General features: G+C 41.2%; 1 protein-coding gene across 1 annotated transcript in view; it reads right to left on the bottom strand.

Moving 5' to 3' along the window:
• The window catches only part of LOC109312144 (dermatan-sulfate epimerase-like), a 330716-nt gene that overhangs the window by 8048 nt on the left and 302327 nt on the right, over window positions 1-20341 (bottom strand). The window contains exons 14-16 of the mRNA XM_019538188.1: window positions 7768-8021; window positions 4452-4691; window positions 279-486 (exon numbers count right to left, since the gene is read on the bottom strand). Of these exons, the coding sequence (XP_019393733.1) occupies window positions 279-486; window positions 4452-4691; window positions 7768-8021 (702 nt within the window). The remainder of the gene's footprint in view (window positions 1-278; window positions 487-4451; window positions 4692-7767; window positions 8022-20341) is intronic.

Below are 20341 nucleotides of genomic sequence, written 5' to 3'. Positions count from 1 at the left end.
CAAAAGCTTTTTTGAAGTCAAGATATATGACATCAATCTCTTCTCCCTTGTCCAGGTGATAGGTCACCTGGTCATAGAAGGAAATGAGACTGGTCAAACAATGACATACAGAATTTCTCCTCCGTCCTGACCTGTATTCTGTCTGGAGACAATTTGGGTTGCACAGGACTAGTATAATCTCCATTTCTGCAGTCCATTACAAATCTGAAGGAAACATGTAATCACTAATGCCAAGCAGCTGTCATGTTTCTTTTTAACTCATTCATTCTGTTTCATACCAGAGAAATTCAGTGTGAAGAGTGCACCACCGCTGTCCTTTGGATGGAGTCCCTGGGCCTTCCACCACCCGATTCTTTCTAATTTGATCAGCCAACCAATTCCCGCTGCCATTCCGCATGACGAATTTGTCAAGAAATACCAACTGGCTTTCTGGTCCATAGAACCAGTTATAGTTGGAGTCTGCAATGGCTACAGTTCTCTGAAATCCTTGGAAAAAAGTTGAAAAGAATATAAGAACACGCAAATAAATGTACAAAGACATGTTTTGTAGAGTGAGGATGACGAAGCCAAATACAACAGGCTTGCCCTCGTAAAGTATTTATAGACACACACACTTAAATGTCCCATAATCAGGATACATGGCAGCCTTTTCTCACTGCTATAATAAACTTTAATACTCACCTTTTCTTCTCAAACTATATACCCCTGATAAATGCATAAAGAGAAAAAGTTCCATCCTCCTTCCTTCTCTTACTTAAATCTTGCAACAACAGAATTCAGTTTGCAGCTTTAAATTTTTCTTAAATCAATCTAAAACATTTAAAGCAACAGTAAATCACAGAGGCTCCTCACAAAACCAGTTCTGTCTTGGTGTAATGAAGATAGCAAGTGTTCTTTGTTGTTTCAGTATTTTTCTAAAGCAGATAAGTGAGATACCACATGGACTCAGTGTAACTCATTATTCTAATATTTTGGCACTGGAGTGTCAAAAATGTTATTTTTGCCTTCTGAATAGTTTTAGCTGGTATAGACTGGTATAACTCCACTGACTTAATAGAATTATTCCCATTTATACCTGCTTATATCTGGCTCATGAATTCCATCTACGTAACATTTAAAAAATTTTTCATGTAGTCTCCTTTGGATTCTAGTGAGGTATAAACAGATTTGGGCACAGTAATAACCAAGAAATCCTCATCCAAAACTTGCAAGCCTGAGACAAAATCTTTTCTGATGTTTGGTAAAAATTGGCTATGATTTTTCACAATTATTTTTCATGTTTGCAGCTTCTAATTCCAACTCGGACTTCAGAGAAGTGAACTGTAGTGAGAGGTACTGAAATGCAGTGAGAAAAAACTGTTAAGGCATGTTCAGCCTGATCAGAAAAGGAAGTCCTAGAAAGTTTTCAACAGTGCTTCTTCCAGCCTAATTTTGCCCATTCAAGAAAATACATATAATTTTGAAAAAAAATCAAACATGAATAAAAACATTTGCCTACTTCATTAGGAACCAGCCTCTCAGTTAGGATTTACATTCCCTTTTAAGTTTAATTCTCTGCATTTACCACCAGCTGCTTGGCAAAACGTGATTTCAGGAATGTTTCAACTTATTATCTTTCAGTTGCTTAACATTTCTGTTGTTTCTGTGTCATGACTCTTCTTTGACAACTTCTAAAAATGTGATCCTTCCTTTCTAGCCACATGGGTAAAAAGATAATCCCCTCCTGTCCTCATTACTGTAATGGCCTCCCCTGTTAGTAGGTTCCCATCTTCTTCCCTCTCTGTCCAGCTAAAACACCTGCAAACACAAAACAGTCATTTTCTTTTTGAATCTCTCTGTTAGCTTCTATTAGTTTCCCATATTAAATTCAGGCTTCCCACTTAGTGCAATACTGTGTTTCTTATGGCTTTGCACTTGGCCTCTTGAATGCTGAGCTTAAGTGTAATCTTCTTTTGCTCTCCTTAAAGCACCCACCTTACCACTGTCTTTGTATCCTTCTCACCTTCTTGCTTTTTTTCGAGCCTGCATGTCATGCTTGGAATGTCTTGTTACTACATTCCACACTGTTCCAAACAGGATCATTCAAATCTCTTTAAACTCTTTCTATGCAGCCTCCCAATATTATTCTATCTATGAAATCATACAATCATTGGAAAGTAGACCTGAAAGAGACTTTAGGAGGTCATCTAGTCCAGCCCTATGCTCAAGGCATCTCTGACTAAACTATCCTAGTCAAGTGTATATCTAATCTGCTCTTGGAAATTTCCAGGAATGGAAATGCCACAACTTCTCTTAAGTAGCCTGTTCAAATGCTTAGCCACCCTTATCATGAGATAACTCTTCCTGATTGTCAACCTAAATTTCCTCTGCTGCAGTTTAAAGCCATTGCTCCTAGGCCTTTCCCTGATGGTCACAGAGGGCATGTCTCTATGAGACGCCTACTGCATGGTAGCCTAATAACACAGTGCAGGAGTGTGCTGGTCAAAAACTGTGCTAAAAAGCTACTGTCATTACGCTACTGTGTAGTAACAGTCACAGAAAAACAGTGTGTTGGCACTCCTGCACAGTAACTGTGATTACTGCACATTTAGTTTAGTACTGCATTTAAGGATGTATTAAACTAAATGCACATTAACTACTGCACATTAATGAATGGGCACGAACAGAGAGTAGTCTATCCTCTTTGTAATCACTCTTCTAGTACGTCAGATTCTTCTTCAGAATTCTCTTTCAGCCTTTTTTCATAAGTTCCTTCCCAGGAATCTAATTTTTTTTTTCACTCTCTGCCAGACTAATTCTTATACATCTACACATTTCTTGAAGTGTGGGGTCCAAAATTGGGACACTGAACTCTGGGTGAGGCCTTTCTGGAGCAGAACAGAACAGAAGGATCACTTCCCTTGATTTGCAAGTGACACTCCTATTAATAAAATCCATTATGTTGTTGGCTTTTTTCTGGCAACAAGAAACTGAATATGCAACAACATTCAATGGTCATAGTAGTTATACTGGATAATCTGCTCTTGGAACAGAAAAGGGAATTTGATACAGCACAGGAGTCAAATGACATGTGATTTTTTTTTTCCAGATCCACAGATGAAAGTTATTGTTTCATTCACTTGTTGCTATAATTTTCCATTTCAATGTTTTTCCACAGATAAATGTGTTTTGCATGTCTAAGGAACATATTTTGCCTTCTTCAGAAAATAGGGCCACTAGGGGTAGTTTTCCTTCTACTTAAAACCTCAGGTAGCAGTTTATATTATGGCAACCCATCCTGAAACACAGAACATCCTAAAACCCATCCCAAAATACAAAAAATGCATATTTTTCTATCTAATGTTTGACACTCATTTTGATTTCATAGATTTCATAGACTTCAAGGCTGGAAGGGACCTTGGAAGACCATCAAGTCCAGCCCCCAGCCCAAAGGGCAAGAAGTCAGCTGGGGTCATAGGATCCCAGCAAAATAAGCATCCAATTTGCTCTTGAAGGTGTTCAGTGTAGGTGCTTGAACCACCTCCGATGGCAGGCTGTTCCAGACCTTGGGGACTCAGACAGTAAAGAAATTCTTCCTTATGTCCAGCCTGAAACGGTCTTGCAGGAGTTTGTGACCATTCGACCTCGTCATCCCTTGGGGCACTCTGGTGAACAAATGTTCCCCCAGGTACAGGTGGTCACCCCTGATAAACTTATAGGTGGCCATCAGATCACTCCCGAGCCTGCACTTTTCCAGGCTAAAGAGCCCCATGGCTCTCAGCCTGTCGTCGTAAGGTCTGTTTTCCTGACCTCTGATCATGCACGTGGCTCTCCTCTGGACTCTCTCAAGCTTCTCCACATCCTTTTTGAATTGTGGAGCCATTTGGCTAAAAACCTGGTCCTTTGGGCATCACTGTACCTGTTATGGTACAAGTAAGCAACACAGTTTAATTAAAAATGCTTTGCTTGCTGAACTCTCTTTGCAAAAAAAAAAAATTGTTGACTGTTCTTGATATTTCCCAGTTTTTGTGAAAATATTATCAATTTTTATGCAAATATTATCACTTTTTTTCCTTTCTGAAAACTTTCTTTCCAATATGATGAGTTTCAGTAAGTGAAAAGAATATTAAATATTCTGATAATAATTATGAAATTTAAAAATATATAAGAAAGAATATATAAGAACACTTTCACAACAACAGAAAATTGAAGCCTTTTAAATCCTGAAATGTAAAAAAACAATTCTATAATGTCATTGTTTTTCCTCAAATCTTTGCCCAATCTTTTGACAAACTGTAAAGGTCAACAACAATAGTGTAATTTTAAAGTATGATGTAGCAAAGTAAAAAAAATGCAAAATCCTTCATTGTTTGAATCACATACACATCTACTTAAAGTAACATTTTATAATAAAGAAATTGTCATTGCTTTAGAAATTAGGAGATGTCTCTTCATCGATCCAAACTACTTACCTGGGAGGACAGTTCTATACATAAATGCAAAGTGCTGTTTTAGCCAGGGATGGTTGAAGTGGTTGATGCCAAAGTGTCTTTGGACAAGAAATATGTACTGAAAGAGAGATCTGGTGGTGTAGCTGCCGTAAGCCACTCCTTCGTAGAGAGATCCATCTGTAACTTCTTGCAGCAGGACTATAGACTTCTCCATGATTGCAAGCACCTGCTTAGTCCATAAGTACGCTTCCTGCAAATAGCCTGGAAAAGAAAGATGCCCATAGTGCTGTCAAAACTTTATAGCATGCTATAAGCCTGAAATAGGTTTTTTTAAAATATGGGAACTCCAAGTGTGGTGTCCTTACACACAATATGTGGCCTATATCTGCTGTGTCCTTGCAATTATAGCGTGAAAATAAAACTGAGCACACATGAAGTATTACCACACATGAACATAATCACTCAAATTTAATCTTGGGAAGACAACTGAACAAGTATTCATTGTACTTGAAGAGAATACTCCCTATTCTGCTCAACCGCATTCTCAATATTCACAGTGAAAAACATCTCTTTCCATAACAGAACAATTTTATTGCCTTTAAAATTAAAGCACTAACAGTAAAAACAAATTTAGTGTTTCCACTAGAGGGCTTCAGTAATATAAAAATACATTGATGGATGCCTTATTGATATGAATAACAAAGAAAAACTTTAAAGTTAAACATTTTAAAGTATGAGTAAATGTTATTATGTAGCCAACAATTCTCCACACTACAAAAGCTTTCAGAATACTGGATGGTATAGAGGCTTGCCAACACGGAGAGTTATTCTGAAATACCTATCCTAATAATTGACCAGGTGGGGCATGTTTATTCCAACATAAGAGTGCCTTATTCCAAATTAATTTAACTGGATTAACTTCATGCATACTACATGTGTCATTAAGGCAATGTGATAAACTCTGGCACAGTTTCTGTCTAAGTGAGCTGCTCCCAGCCACAGTGCTTGCACATACACCAAGAAATGGAGCAGTCTGAGCCAGGGAGGAGCAGTTGCAGGCTGACAGGGGACCTGGGGATCAATTCTGGGTTCTGGGTGGCAGCATCAGGGAGTGCAGAGGCTGGCTTGAGCACAAGGCAGCCCTTGCAATTTAGCAACCTCATGCCCCAGTCAGCCCATCACTGTCTACATGGGCATTTCAGTGCATATAATTACTCCACCATAGGATAGTACTGTCCCAGACAGTACTATCCTATGGCAGAGCTAATTAATTTACTGCACCCTAATACCAACATGCATATAGACAATGACGATTTACTGCAGAGCTAATTAGTCAACTCCAAAATAAAGTGCATGTGTAGATGCACCCAGTGTAGATACATTATCTTAAAGTGCACATATAGATACACTACCTTCTGGTGGAGTAAGTAACTGCACTGAAATGCATGTGTAGACAAGTAACATGGGCTGACTGGCATACAAGGGTGCTGAAGTGTGGGACGTGCCTACCATGTAGCCACATGGCTAGCTAGCTACACGGCTCTACACACTTGTGCCCCAGCCAGCCCCTTTGCCACCTGATGCCACGACCAGAGCCTGGGGCTGACCCCCCCTGCCAGCTTAGGGCTGCTCCATCCCAGGTCAAATTGCTGCTGTCCCAGGCACACACGCAGACACCACTCCTGGGAGCAGCTGACTCTGGCTCGAATTGGCCTAGAATTTATTGCATCGCATTAATGTCACGTGTAAATGCACCCATTATATCTTGATCTAAATTAACTAACTCTTGAAATAATCTCCAATATGTACAGTTTTCTTATAAAGGAAAGATGACCAGTCATCTTATCACTTCAGCCAAAATGTGTATCCAGGCACAAATATGGGAAGATTACGAGTGGCAGTAATATATTTTCTTGTGGAAGAAGGCTCTAGACATTCATTCAATAGAGCATCCCCCAGCTTAGCTCAGCTGATGAAATCAGCTAGCACGCTGATACCCAGAAGAGGTATACTGGCAACTTCTGCTGAGCGAACTTCCCTGTGGCAGTCTAAGACATAAAATGTTTCCACTCTTATTATGAACTATGACTTAATGGCCACAATAAAAATATTTGGTAGTTAGCGTGTCTTTAGCATTTTCAACTTTTATCCTTACTTATCATTGTGCATATTACACCAAAGTGAACTATCTGTGACATAATTCAGTACAGTGTATTTATTGCCTTGAAGTATATGGTAGTAGATGGTTTTTTCATTTAGTCTACCAAAAATGCCACATCATCAATCTTTAATCTGTTACATATTAATGTATGATGAAGTACAGATAGGAGTCCTCATACCATCTCTAGCTGAATGGAGAAAGGAATTAATTAGGAGCTTTCCATTATGCCACATTACATACCAGTTTAGAACCTATCCAAATATTTCTGAAAAAGGTTAAGTTATTATTGTAACTCCACAGATTGCAATTCAGCTGGAATCAGGGTCAATTCTCAACTCTGCCATTAAGATCATAAATCACTTAAGGTAGTGATTTTCAAACAGTGGTCTGGAAAACCCTGGGGTTCTGCCAACTATGTCTAAGGGGTCTACAAAAGATGGGTATGATCAACCAAAGTATGTGAATACTGACACTTAAAATTCAAAGGGTCTGCACTTCCATTTGGAATTTTTTAGGGGTCCACAAATGAAAACAGGTTGAAAGATTAACTCCCTGAATGCCAGATTCCATTCCATGGCCCTGCACCGGACTGGTTGTCACTACCCTAGACCTAACCCCAGCCCTGGTCCCAGCACCATGCATGCAGATTGGGACCCAGTGCCCTAGCCGCAACCCCGTGCATACTGAATTGGTCCTGCTGCCCCAGTTGCAGTTCCCTGCACTCAGTGTCATGTGATCTGGCCCTGTTTTAGGCTCAGTGATTAGGTTCTTCACCCCGGAAACAAAAGACCAAGATCCAAGGCCCCCTTGTTCAGGGAGGGATTTGAATCTGCATCTCTTTAACTTGCCAGCACAGTGTTTAATTATCATACCAGAGGTCAGGCATTTCCAGAGCAAGCACAATATAGCAAATTTACAATCTTTCATTGTGAAATCTTCATCAAAATTATTTTGTTCAATAAACTCTATGCCTTGTAAGCAGTAACAAAAGTTTAAGTTTAGGTAGCTGGGCTTTTGCTGGTGCGTGCACCTTGACACCTGGCTGCCTTAGATGTTGAGTGCTAACATATAAAATATAGAACAAATTCATGTATCAAATTCTGAAACTTTATTCATAACTTCTAGCTGACTGAACTGGTACACTTTACAAATATGATCCTATTGTTTAGCACATACCTTGATTCATCAGAACCAGGCTTCCTGCCAGCAGTGCCACACAGTTGGTAGGCTGATGGTTATGTAGGTATTGGAAACCCCATCCACGCCTGTATGATGTTTCATACATATATCCTGAGGCATTGGCAATGACCTCAAGAAATCTCTCCTGTTGATTCTTGCTCAGGTAATTGTACAAGAAGTCATAAGCAGTGGCAAAACCAACTAAAGAATGAGCAAGAGGGACTTCATCCCATGGTGCATCCTTCACTAACCTGTCAAAGAAGAAAGAGGTCAGTTGAGTTTCACTGATGTTTTACCATGCTTTATGTCACATGTGGCTCAATGTTTCCATCAGGTGCCTAGTACAAGGAATTTAATACATAAAACAAACTTTGGTAACCATTTCAGTTGCTTCTAAAAATGGACATCAGTCACCCTTAAAAACATACCACTTGTCTCAAATAAAGGTATTTATCTGCCTTATTTACCTTGATATTTACAATATTTTAAGCTTTTAAAAAGTGCTTGAATAATTACATTACATGAAAGTTCTGTATATTTTGTATTGCAGTACAGAATATATCTTCAGAAGAAGCATAAATAGGTAGCGGCAACGTGAGCTCTGTATTTCACATATGCCATCAATTAGCCATGAATGGGAGTTAGGATAGAAGAATTTGATCAAATGATACGAAAGCAAATCAACAGCTTTAAAATAGTTGAAAATGCTCCTATTTAGACATCCATAGACAATGTCTACTTTGCCAAGGGAAATTACGGTGCTAAATCTAACAAAGTTATAAACTGAAACTAGGAAAAATTCATAGACCATTTTTATTATTGTGTGCATTTTAGATGCATCAGTAAGCACGTGCATTTCAGATACTAGTTTTCCAGTGAAGAGAGTTTTAAGGAATACATGTAAGGTATTGATATTTGGTATGATAAATGATAACCCACTGCCTGCATAGTTTTCTTTTTCCTTTAACTCTGTTAATTCACTTTGCAGCACAGTTTTTATTTATAAAAAATAAAACAGCAAGGATGAAATGCAGGTCTTGCTGTAGTCACTGAAAAATTTACCATTCAATAGAGCCATGAATTCACCCTAGGTTTTTATTAATAGTAGAGTAAAAAGAGATACTAAAAGCTTGATGGAACATGATTAAAAAGAATCTACGCTGTTTAGTATGTATATATATTCAAAATGTGCCAATGAACAATTTAGAAATGTTGTGTTGCTGACTCTGTTGACTCAAAGACACACAATGAGGTTTTATATCAAACTGCAAGCCATATCAAACTGCGTATCAAAACAAGCCATATCGAACTGCAATTTCTAAGTGGGTAAAAGGACTTTTTTTTAATGTCAATACATTTCACTGTGTAAATGACTGAAGAATTTAGTCAAAACAGAGGATGGCCTGACATTTGCCTAAGGGCATACAGATTGTTTGGTTTGGTAACTTTAAACTGCTCAAGTGGTCACTGGGTCACCTCTCTCCCCTTCACTGAGCATTCACTAGCTAATGTAACACAGCCACTTCCTTTAGGCTTTAGTTCTATCTTCTGCTTAGTGATATTACAGTCCTACCCTATGAGTTCATTTCCAAGTATATTATTTTTTAATAAATAAGGCTTTTCTCAAACAAATTCTGAAGTAAACAAATATTTGAAGACTTCCTTCTTTTGGACTGGATTTTTTCTTTTCAAATTTTTCTCAACCATATTTCATATATATTTTTGTTCTTACTATTGTTTGGGGACAGGGCTGTTGTCAAGGAACAAAACCAATAAAGATAGATCAATATACATTTGATGGAGCTGCTAATCTTTAGGGCATTGAAGAAAAGCTGATCAATTGTACTATCAGCCTTTTCTAGATCTGTGTATTCACATTCTGTTCTCTATAATGTCTCTCACTCAACACTTCTCTGTTATTTTCTCCCAAATCAAACTCTAAACATACCAGTGAGGACTTAATGCCAGATTCAACGCAAATTCTTTTGGGGGGAGTTCAGGCATTCAGTGTGGAAGCGCTGCAGCCCTTAAAGCCAAATGTTCCCTAGAAGCTCATTATTTCCATTTGACAACAGCAAACGTTTCCAGATAAATTAACTGAGAAGTTAACTAAATTTGCTGAACAAGTCTGTACACACCCAGGGTGTTTTTATACTGTCTCCTTAGAGGCACAAAACTTGGAAACTCTGGTTAATCCATTATTTGTAAAACATAACTTATCTCTATATCTCATGCCATTTTTGCTATTTTACCCTCACTGTTCATAAAATTTACTACTAGACTCTAATTAATTGATAGAGCAATTTATTTGTAGTTAAAGGTATGGTTAAACAAATATGTTCTTCCCTGACTTACCACTGGGCACAACTACGCAGAATGCAACTGTTGTCACCTACGTTGTGAACCCTCAACCAACAAATGTACTCTTGGACAAAAATTTTGTGAGCCTTCCTTTTTAAAACATGTTTCTTGTGGTTCTCACTAAACCGCTACACATTCAATACTCAGGCAGATGGATGCCACTTTAATAAGTGTCTCATTCTAGAATATGGCAGGGTACAAACTGTATACCACAGTAAAGTACAATGGAATAATTTTAGAGTTAAATCAAAGAACAATTTTACTTTACATGGCAGGATTATCACAAAAGAATTACAATAGGGCTAACAGAGTTCTTTTAAACAATCTGGGGATCTTTCATCAAAAAGGAATAGTAAATTCTAGCTTTCATTGTACGTAAGTTCTACTTCGGTAATTTTATTTTTTTGATTCGATGTAAAATGTAATTCAAATATTAAAATATGCATGGAGGTAGATTACTAGAAGACATTTTTAAACAAATAAGGGATTTAACCTATACAGGAAAGGTCAGATTTGCTCAATTATCAGTGCATTTAACTTACTGGCTTTTGACACAAATTAGGCAACACTACCACATGTAGGTACCTATGTGACACAAAATTTAGAACCAGAATAGTACTTTTCCTTGCTTAAACTAAATCATTAAGCATACAAAAGAGTAACCTGCCGAACAAAATAATGGATCAATGGCTTGTCTCCAACATAATGTATCAAATCAAAGATAAGGATTTAAAGAAGTTCAAATGTGAACACTCAGAGATTTACTTAATATTCCATTTGAGCCAATGTTTATGCTTAGAATTGAATTTCTATTTAAAGCAGGCTGTTTAGTTGGTGTATATCAGGATACCATCAATAACGGAATTAATAACAGCTAATTTACACCCACTGGGAACCTAACACACTATGTCTACATTTGCAATACAATGGAAAAACAGCATAGGGGATTTCACACCTGTTGAGATGCCCATGAAACCTCAAAAATGTGTGAATCATACAAAGCAAAATTGAAATGTCAAACATATGTCAGCCAGGTGTTCAATTTTGTAAACTGCAGCTGCAGCCTCCCAACTCCAATGAAACATCCAACAGCCAAAGAAATGCTTCAAGAGAGAAGTGTATTCCCAACAATGCAGGAGGCATGTACAACCAGAGCAAGTGAAAAACATTCATCATGATTTGTGTGGAGAGCAGGACTCTCTAAGAAGTGCTCACTAAGAAGTGCTTTTATGTCTAACTTTTTGGGGGTAGGGGATAGTTATATAGACATAATTTTAAGAAGTCAGCACCACTCTAAAATTAGTTAAGCCTAAAAAATAGGAGAAAAGAGATACTCTATCAAGGGTGATGATGCCCCTTTCACATAACGCTAGAGGGCATAAGTAGTTTATACTTTAAACCCTAGCAAAATGCTCCTTGGGTGCATCCACACACACAGTAAGTACAGGGGCAAGCAATTATTTTGGCCGGAGAGCCACTTAATGAGTTTTGGTGAACTGCTGAGGTCCGCATGGGTCATCCCGCCCCTTGACAGTTCCCCTGTCCCCTAGACACCATATTGGGACCAGAAGTTCCCATCCCCTGGCCCCTAACCTTTTCCACTGGAAGTTCCTCCCCTTGCTGCCCCCCAGCCCCATACTCCTTTTGGAGGGAGGGAGGGTCGCCATCTTAGAACCGAAAAAAAGGGTAAATCATTCACTAAAAGTCAAACACCTACTATAACATATTTTAATTTTATTACAAAAAATATTTTTGTCAGGATTTGCATAGTCTATATACAGGTGATTGCATAATAACTCAAAAATAACATCTTACTCTTTTATATTGTGCGTATGATGGGATGTGTATGTATGGTGGTGTGTGTGTGTGTATGGTGGAGTGTGGGGCCGTGTGTGTGGGGGATGTTTGAGGGGGTGTGGTTGTATGTGTGGGGGCATAAAGTATGTTGGGGTATGTATATGTTGGTGAGGGTTGTGGGGGAAGGGTGTGGGTATATGAGGTTTGTCAGGTGTGAGGGAGGGTGTGGGAACCTCCCCGCACTCCCCCTCCCCATGGCATGCAGTCTCTGCTGCTGGCAGCAGCAGCAGGTGTGGGGGGGAAGGGTTTCAGGGCGCTCATGCTCAGTGCAGGGGCTGGTACCTGATGGGGTGTGGCTCTGGCCAGTGCTGTGCATGGGGCGGGGGAGTTCAGCCTGCCTGGCCACCTCTATCGTGGGGGCTCCACCTGGCCTGCCTCCAGCTCCCAGTTTCACACCAAGGGAAGCCCTGTGTTGGACTCCACAGGGGAGCAGAGGGTGGGGCTCCCTCCACTCCTAGTGGAATCCAGGGACCTGTGTGGCAGAGGGCAGGGAAGGCAGCTGGCTCCAGTGCAGGGCTTCCCTTGATGTGAGTCCAGGAGCTGCAGGTGCATGGCACAGAGCCCATGCAATAGAGATGGTCCAGGCAGACTGCGCTCCTCCCCCCTTGGACAGTGCAGGCCAGAGCCAGCCTTGCCAGGCGCCAGCGCTGGGCACTAGCACCCTGAGCCCCCCCCTGCCTTCAGCTGCTGCATGCCAGGAGGGAGTGGGTGGGGGTCCCCACACCCTCTCAGCTTATCTCATACCCACACCCTACCCAGCTGAGCTCTGCGCTCCTGCCACCCCCCTGGGCAAGGCACGGTGCTGCTCTCCATGCTTCTGCCCAGCTGCAGCTGCAGCTTGGCCCCCACCCCCCACTGCTTTGAGGGAATGAGGGTGCTACAAGCGTAGGGCTAGCTGGCAGGCTGTCTGCATACTGAATCATCCTCATGCCCCAGCCAGCCTTGCCAGTGTCTAGATGTGTGTTGCAGCATGCTAAAAAACACCAGCTAGAATTAGTGTTTACAAGTACTAAGCTATGTCGGCATGTATTAGTTTACTGCAGCTTAATAAGGCCACATGTACAGACGCTGAGACTTTACTGTGGAGTTAATTAGACAACTCTACAGTAAATGTCTCTTGAAGATATACCCCTTGTTATCTCCATACTCTTTAACCCAGTGGTTTTTAACCTTTTTAGATTCAAGGCCTTCACTTCATAACTTTTCTGAATTTAGGGGCACCCCATTTTAAAAGCTAGTTTGTTTCTTACAGTGCTTACCTTCTTGCACCCTGTGGCAGCCTTAAAAGGATTAATGAGGTGGCAGGGCACCTCTGAGAGCATAGGGGGGAGGGTGCACAGTGTTTTGTGCCAGCAGGTGCTGGCATGTGGGGCAGCTTGGGGGTGGGTTACTAGACACCCGAAGGAAGAAACTGCCCATATAACAGTTGGAAAGGTGTGACTGGCTGATAGAGACACAGAAGCTGCAGCCAGATGAGGGCAGTAGAAGTGCACCTGCCATGCCCCATTCTTACCACTGCCTGTACCTCCCCGCTCCTGGGCTGTACCTGAGGGGGTAAGCACAGTCCCCACCACCGTGGCTGCTCCTTTGGGGAACTGCACTCTGGTGAACAGAGCCACCTGGTCCCAAAGACCCTCAGAGCATGCTAACAGCTGGGGAATAAGCCAGGGTGAAAAAAGAGGCTCCATGACCCCACTCCTCTTTGGCAGAGAATGCAGCTCAGTGCATGGGGGCAGTCAGTGCAGGGGCATATGGGGAGCATGGGCAGAAGAAGGAACCCTCAGAAGAGCAGCTAGGGGAGGGAGGCTGGAGACAAGGTACTCAGCAGGTGGAGGAGCCAGTAACCACAGGGACTGGGTGCCATAGCACATTAAAAGCAACTTCACATCACCCGGGTTGGGAATGGCTATTTTAATCCCTTGTTTTACTGCTATTCCATGGACCTGGTATGTCAAGAGGTGCAATGCATATTCACCTTGGAAATTATATCATAACCTCTGAAACATTTCAGCAGCATACCAGCATGAAGGAAAATGTCACCCTTTACTACTTATACAGAAGCTGCAGGGAAAAATAATCAATAACAAAGGTGTAATTGGGACTTTTGTTGATCCTATTATTAGAAGCCAGGTGGCATTTGCAGGCATCAGAAGAGGATGCTCTCCACAAAGCCATTAATTATGTGACAAACTTGTGGTTTGGGATCTTTTCATTAAATACCACCACAGCTAACTTGCTAATAAACTAGGCCAGGTGTCTGCAAAGGGGTCATGCAGATGTAAGAATTCATAAATAAAATGTAAGTTCAAGATATTGAGTGTGTTATCTCTGATCCAGAAGAGTGATTACCATATTTATTCAAATATAAGAGGACCTCCCAATAATTAGATTGTATATATGGAGAATTTATAAATTTGTTATAACTTTCCAGGTATAGAAACTAATTATTGGGGGTTTATCTTGAATTTGTCCCCCTCCCACTGCAACAGCATGGAAAGTAAATTGGGTCAGAGGGAGTTAAGTGGCCCCCTTGCCCTCTGCCTTCCCCAACTTCTCCTCCCTTACTGTCAGACCCTGCTGTCCCTGAGCACATGGAAGTGAGGGACAAATGTGAATACACTGATCTTGAAATAAACATACCTATGGTAATTTGCACATAGGAAAACTACTATGGGTACCCATAAATCTGATAAAACATTTTACTTAATGAAGTTTCCTTTTATGAGGAGTAAGACTAGGGGCTTTTTTCCTCATGCTGATTGGAGGGAGAGTCTCATCTTGTATTCAAGTAAACATGGTAAGCACATGCTTAAGTCAAGTTAAGCATATGTGCAAATGCCTTGCTGGACTGCAGCCAAGGTGCTCACTCATCTTAAAGGAATTGCCTCAGTTCTTATCTGTAAAGTTTCACAAATTTGGTTCTATATACATCTAGTATATGGAACTGTGATACTTTTTGCTCACTTTAAACTACTTATTGAATGTTATTACAAATGTCAATCTTTGGCTTTTCAGATCATTTCCAAGAGCTCTTAGTAATTTAAGAAATATTGAATGTCAGGACTTTTTGTTTTACAAATCATAATAATTACTCTTCCTATTTTTTGGCCACAAACACCACCAACCTCCTACTACAGGGCTGAAATTCTAACACTCCTGAAGTCAGTGGATACTCAGCAGTGTAGGACATATTATATTAAAACTCTGTTCCATCAGATATGTACTAGTGATCTATACAAATGAAACCAGTTATTAATGGTCAAATATTCCAATCACAACAACTGAACACTTTACTGTAAGTCACAGAAGATAGATCAAAGGTCAACTACTCAATAGTTCTGGAAACTGAGCTATGGTTTCATCCTGAGTGGATTCCCACAGGTCAGACTTGATGAACGCACTTGTGGTGATGTGTAGGAAAAATTGTAACTGCTGGTCTGCATTACAGCTATTCCATGGAGAAACAGACTGTAGTTTCCAGGGCTGGCAATCCACCCTTTTACACTAAACTGTTAAAGAAGAAATGTTAGAAGCATTTATATATTTAAAATATCCCTGAGAGGTATACTGGAAAACAGAAATTCTTGAATGTTGCCAAAAATAAAAAGTAACAGCAAGCAAGATTAATCTAATCTTAGCAATAAACTAAATATTTGACTGCATATAGCAGCTTGCAGTTTTTGCTTGGAAGGTGACTTAGTGTGGAAATTTCAGAAGTAAACAGGCACCTCTTAGAACCTATTGTCACTGCATCAGACTCTCATTTTATTATTTCCAAAGAAAGGAGAACCCTTCACTCCACCCCTTCACTCCACCACCCGGAAATAACAACAAAATTAATACATGAAGGAATTATTACCATTATACTAAACTTTGAAAAACTATGATAATGCAAGATAAGTATTCAAACTATATTAGAATCCATGAAGTAGGAGGGAATTATTAGAGGCATTTCATTTATTGACCAAATTTAGGAGCAATATTTTTTGCCAGGATTGCTCTTGTTAAAGTCCTCATCTTAATGTTTCATCTTTCTCACTGTCCTTTAAGGGTATGGTACATGATCAGATTTGGGTAAAAGAGCAGTTGAAGTATTTTGCTATGATTCCATAGAAATGACTTAAAACTCTTCCCTGGATTTGTGTTAAAAGGTTAACCCCCCACTCCCCACCACCACCTCTGCTGATCCAGCTGTAAATGGTTACTTAGTCACTCACGTTGAGATGTCAAGGGTGGCTGGATGTGAGGTTATATGTATCTCTTCCTTGTGTGCCATTTCTACAGAAAATGATGTGATCCAGGGATTTCAAATAGGAATGCATAGTGTCAAAAGCTAGGGACAGACATTCAGAAAGCCTGAGCTTGAATTGATTCAATCTTTGCAGCTTAGTCTAACCTGGATAGGCTGAGTCAGTTTGTACCTGTACAGACATCCCAGAAATGCAGGCAGGCACATGCTCATAGTAGCTTAGGCTAGAAGCCAGAGGGTACTAAAGCAGTCCTCCCCTCCCTTCCACAGTGCTGAACTGAGGAGAGCGTGGTCAGGCCCCAGCAGAATGCTCCGATTATGGAGAGGTTCCCCGCTTCTAACCAGCCCAGCAGGGAATTGATAACAGAGTTTTTATCATCCCTACTCAGTGTTTATCTGACCATTAAAAAAACAATGGAGGGACATTTACCAGCTACCTGTTGATTCTGCCTTTGTCCTGTCTGCCACAGCAGAGCCATAGCCAACATGTGGTCTGCTAGCTCAGGGTTTTCAACTTTTTTAAATAAGTATACCCCCAGCAGCCAGCTGTGGAGCAGAGGGAAGTGGGTGGGAGGAGCATGGCATGCGACTGGATGCAGAGTGGCGGCAGTGTGGGGTGGTGGATGGTGGCAGCAGCCACCTTTGTGTGCAAACTCCCCCCCACTCCACCCATATCTAACCATCTGGGAGGCGCCTGTACAGCCCACAGAGGGGTGCTGCTGCCCTCGTTTCACCCTGGCCCTGCTCCTTGGAGGTGGCATCATGGTGTGCTGGGTGGCGGTGCTCCATCCCTGCCTGCGCATACACCCTATGGCCTTCCCTAGTTCTCCCAGGGGTACGCATACCCCCATTTGACAACCCCTGTACTAGCTAATATTGAGAGGTGTCTGTGTAAGGCAGAGCAGATGGGGGGAGTAGGAAGAAGCCAGGCAGACTCCTGCAGTCTCTGCTGAGCTCCAGCCAAGGATCAGAGGGGAGGGGCCAGCTCTGCTGTAGAGCAGAGAGCCCCACCCAGTTCAGAGAGCATGCTGGGGGAGTCTGGTTTAACTTAAACCAGAAAGGGGTTGGGACAGACATTACATAAACCAGTTTTAGCCAAATCAGTTAAATCTGATGCTATGTTCAACCAGATTTATCTCAAACCAGTTTCAGCCATTTTCAAACTGATATATGTGCATTGAATGTCTGTTCTGTTACAGGTTTAAACCAGTTTCTGATCACTTAAACTGGTTTATGTGTAATGTCTGTCCCTAGCCAAAAACATCCTGACCTGTTGTGCTCTTTCTGAGGTCTTTGCAACAGAAGAATTACTTCATTATATCTCTGTAATCAAATCAAGTGAAAACTAAGAGCTGGCATTTTCTAAAGCATGCCTTGAGCCTAACAAAGGTGAATCTGAATTCCTAAATTTTAGGAAACAGGGAACACTGATGCTCTTATCCAAGCAGTATGGTTTTTTAAATGCTATTTTGGCATGAAGTAAAATAGCATCTGGTTTGATTTAACACCCTGTGCCATCCAATTTAATTTACTGGGATTCTATTAGGGCAAAGAAGGACAGGGAGAAGTTTTGGACAGGAAATGAAGATAAAAGGGTTTAAGATAGGTAAGGCCAATTAAAATTATGGTTGTAGGCTGTGGCTAACACTTTTCCTTTTGTAAAAAGTCCCTTGAGATCTTTAACAATCATGGGGAGACCAAGAAAATATGGCCTTGTGTAGATGAAACGAGAGGCGTGTGTGCATGACATTTTAAAGTGGGCTAAATGTTTTTGCACTGCTTTAATGGTGTTGGTTTTTGCATGCCTCAGCAGCCTATTGCGCATTAATTCCAGCTGCTGTAGGAAATTCGGTGGTGTAATGCACCTGAAATGACTTGGGGCACAGCAAACTAAAACTCCTTTACGGCCATGGAGCAAAGAACTGGGCTCCGTGTAGCTCCACAGCTCTGCAGGAATCCCTGTAGGGACCCTGGCAGCAGCCTGCAAAAGCAGGCTCCTCCCAAGAAATGTGGTGAGCCTGATCTTTTTTTCCAGCCCCCAGAGCCTGCCTGCTTGCCTGAGCTGTGTGGGGGCCTGGTGCTTCCCTCCACAACTGCAGTGCCCCCCAGGATCGCCCACGTCAGGTGCCTGTGGGCAAGTGCCACCCGGGAGGGGGGCCGCCGCTGCTGCGGAGGGAAGCACTGGCTCCCTTGCAGCCCCAGCACCACTCTGCCTACCAGCAGCTTCCCCTCCCCTCCCCACTGCTGGAGAGGCCGGTAAGTCAGCAGGGTGTGTGCACAACATGGGGGTTTAATCAGTCCTAAATTGAAGTGGTGTTTTTTAAAACCTGCTGCTTCAATTTAGAGCCCCCATTTTGTCTACACACATCATTTCTTGATTTGATGACTCTTTAACCTCATGGTTAGGACATTCAGTTGGGCCGTATCCTCTTTGCCAATGGATAGCAAATATATAATTATTTCATGCAAAGTGGAACAGTATCAACAAGACAAAATGAGACCCAGCCTTCCTGCAGTACCCCAGGGCATTTGTACATATGCTCAAAGAGGCATGGGGTGCTTGTTAATGATCTGAGAGCCACCCTAATTAAAGCATCCAAACATCACATTGATCAGTGTCCTCATGCTGAAAAATGGCAGCGGGGGTGCTTTAACTAAAGCTCATTGAATGAGCTATAGTTAAAGCATCCCCACCACCATTTTTTAGCGCAGGGATGCTGATACATGTGACACTGGAGCCTGCTGGAGCATGGTAATTACTACACTGCAGCAGACTCAATGAATTAATTACAGTGCACTGGAGCATCCTCAGTGCATGTGTATAGGCACCCCCAGTGTCTGGTGAATAGACTGCTCTTCTGGGAGGTGGAAGATATAAGTTCAAAGCTGATAGACAAAGGAGGTAACTGAACAGAGGTCTATTACCTGCTGAGCAAGTGCCCTGTACACTGGAATTTTGAATAAAAGGACATAGCTATTTCTGGTTGTATTATGGTAATCCAGCTCTTAATCTTACAAGTTCCTGGCAACAAAATACTTTATATCCAGTCAAATGGCATATTTAGTTTGGTATGAAAAGAAATGAAATATTTCATTTTCTCCAGTGACAAATACACAAAAGCGTTAACTTTTGTTCGGTCCAAACCAATCAATATTTTCCTCCTGTTTTCGGCAGCGGGGGGGAGGGGGCGGTTACTGTTACACCAATTTATCAATCATCTACACACCCCTAGTGCTTGGCAGATTGCAGGGAATGGCTCTGAAAAAAAAAAAAACTTTCAAAAGTTGAATGTGGCCATTTATATGGGAGTAAGGGAGAAAAAGCTGTGGTCACACAACTTTTCCTGGTTCTGCTGCAGCAGCCACAAGCCATTCCCAGATGTCCTATTGGCAGATGTTGCTTCACAACAAAGGGAATGAAGTTCTAACAGCTTTGTTCATTTCAGCCCAGTTTGAAACAAGAAAAGAGGCGGAGCAGAGCATGCATGGGCAGCATGCCCTTGAGTGCAGAGAACACCTACAAGCGTGGTATGTGGCACCAAAGATGTGTTTGTGACATCACATACCGCATGGCCGTGTTTGCCTGGAAATGGCCTATATATCCATGTAGTCAGATTTCAGAATTGTATCTTTTATTAGAAAAATGATTCTTTGGGATTGACTGTTCTATTTAATCATGTATCTTCTGCTTTTGTAATGGCTGGGACAGTTTAGGAATAGTGCATCATGCATCTTGCACAGAGCTAGAAGAGATGACCTTTGGGTCTGTTGAAAAGCTCATTTTGGTAGTCTAGTGTGCTATAACAAAGGGTGGTGCCAAGCAGAAACAGCAATTATTTTATATTATTTTACTATTTCAACAGACTTTCTAATACTGTGTAGCAAATGTTTAAACCAGACATTCCACAAAATGAGCTCACTGTACTTACGGCAGAGCCACAAAATCAAGGCTTAATTGTATTTTAAAAAAAAGATATAAAGAAAGCATTGGCACTATGTTAGCTACTGTTAACAATAGCTATTGAATAGTTAGACAAGGTTCTTTGGGTGAATTTGATATCTTTTATTAGACCAACTAAATAGTTGGAGAACAATTTTTAAGCA

The sequence above is a fragment of the Crocodylus porosus genome, unplaced genomic scaffold, assembly GCF_001723895.1.
Source record: "Crocodylus porosus isolate Cpor-Errol unplaced genomic scaffold, CroPor_comp1, whole genome shotgun sequence".
In the NCBI taxonomy this organism is placed as follows: Eukaryota; Metazoa; Chordata; order Crocodylia; family Crocodylidae; genus Crocodylus; species Crocodylus porosus.
This window is presented reverse-complemented; position numbering and strand designations above follow the sequence as displayed.